Source organism: Crocuta crocuta, unplaced genomic scaffold (genome assembly GCF_008692635.1).
Source record: "Crocuta crocuta isolate KB4526 unplaced genomic scaffold, BGI_CrCroc_1.0 scaffold737, whole genome shotgun sequence".
Taxonomy (NCBI): Eukaryota; Metazoa; Chordata; class Mammalia; order Carnivora; family Hyaenidae; genus Crocuta; species Crocuta crocuta.
Window position 1 is genome coordinate 2,028,741 of NW_027527804.1, and position 1,081 is coordinate 2,029,821.

Sequence of the window (1,081 nt, forward strand, 5' to 3'; positions counted from 1 at the left end):
GAGATATATTGGCGTTTTAATTCTCCATCCCTAAAAACCGAGTGGAACTTTTTGCTCTGCCATTTTACATGTGCATCTTTCTCCACTGTCCTTTAAACCAAAACACTCATTCTCGGAAAAAAGAGAATTCCTTTCCTTTAAACAGGTGATGGGCATATTCTCGATTTGTTTAGNCCATCCGTCTAGATCTCCTTCTTTGGCGTGTTACCTGAGCTTTAGCAATAAGGATGTCAAAAGGGGAATGAGGTCTCTACAGAGGCTTTCCCGGCCAGAGGTGAGGGCAGATTCGTGCTGCTTAAGGAAGGGGCAAAAGGGAAGCACTTCCTGGGCGCGCTCAGCACTTTGATGGCAGCTGGATTCGGAAAAGCCGAAATATTAACACTGTAGCCCAAGTTTAAAGAGTGCTGGGTTGGGCACAAATAGNAATACCCTCCAGAGCCTGGTGATCTGTTCACTGGCGTCCCCCCACCCCGGCTCCGCTCCGGCCCCCCGAGCGGCTAGCTGCAAGAAAGCAAACAGCCCTATTTTTAAGCGTAAGCCTCTCCCCCTGGGCTGGAGAAGGCTTGAGTTCCCAGCGCTGTAAATAATGTTTGTTTTTTGTTTTCCTAAGCAAGTGAGGGCAGACTGGAATTGCCTAGCCAAGGCAGAGGAGAAAGAAAGGTAAAGGGACAAAAAAGTAATTTCTGCGGGAGAGTGAGGTGATTGGGAAGGGGAGTGGTGGTGCATGGAGAGGGGAGGTAGAAGGAAGGACTTACCGCAGCCTCTGCAGGCTGCCCCCAAAGACTCAGGGCCAGTAAGAACAAGCCGGCAGCCAGGCTGACTCCACGCAGTTGCATTCTTCTCCGGCTCCCGCAGCTCCTTCAGCACCCGCACGAAATCCCTGGCTAGCTCGGACCAACTGACATAATCTTGAGGGTATGTAGGGCGAGAGCTGGAGTCGGAGAGGGACAGCGAGGGTGTCCCAACACTTGTGCCTGTCGGCTTAGGTGAGGAGAAAGCTTTTTAAGAGTTGAGGAGGGGTAAAAAAAAAATCATAATAAAAATAAATAAATAAATAAACTTGAAAAATTGGGGGTGGAAA

At 49.5% G+C, this 1,081-nt stretch overlaps 1 protein-coding gene across 1 annotated transcript in view; it reads right to left on the reverse strand.

Annotated features, from left to right (window-relative positions):
• Positions 1 to 836, reverse strand: part of COL4A5 (collagen type IV alpha 5 chain) — a 227,462-nt gene extending 226,626 nt beyond the window's left edge. The window contains exon 1 of the mRNA XM_077773807.1: positions 756 to 836. Coding sequence (XP_077629933.1) covers positions 756 to 836 — 81 coding nt within the window. The remainder of the gene's footprint in view (positions 1 to 755) is intronic.
• Between the last annotated feature and the right edge of the window lie 245 nt (positions 837 to 1,081).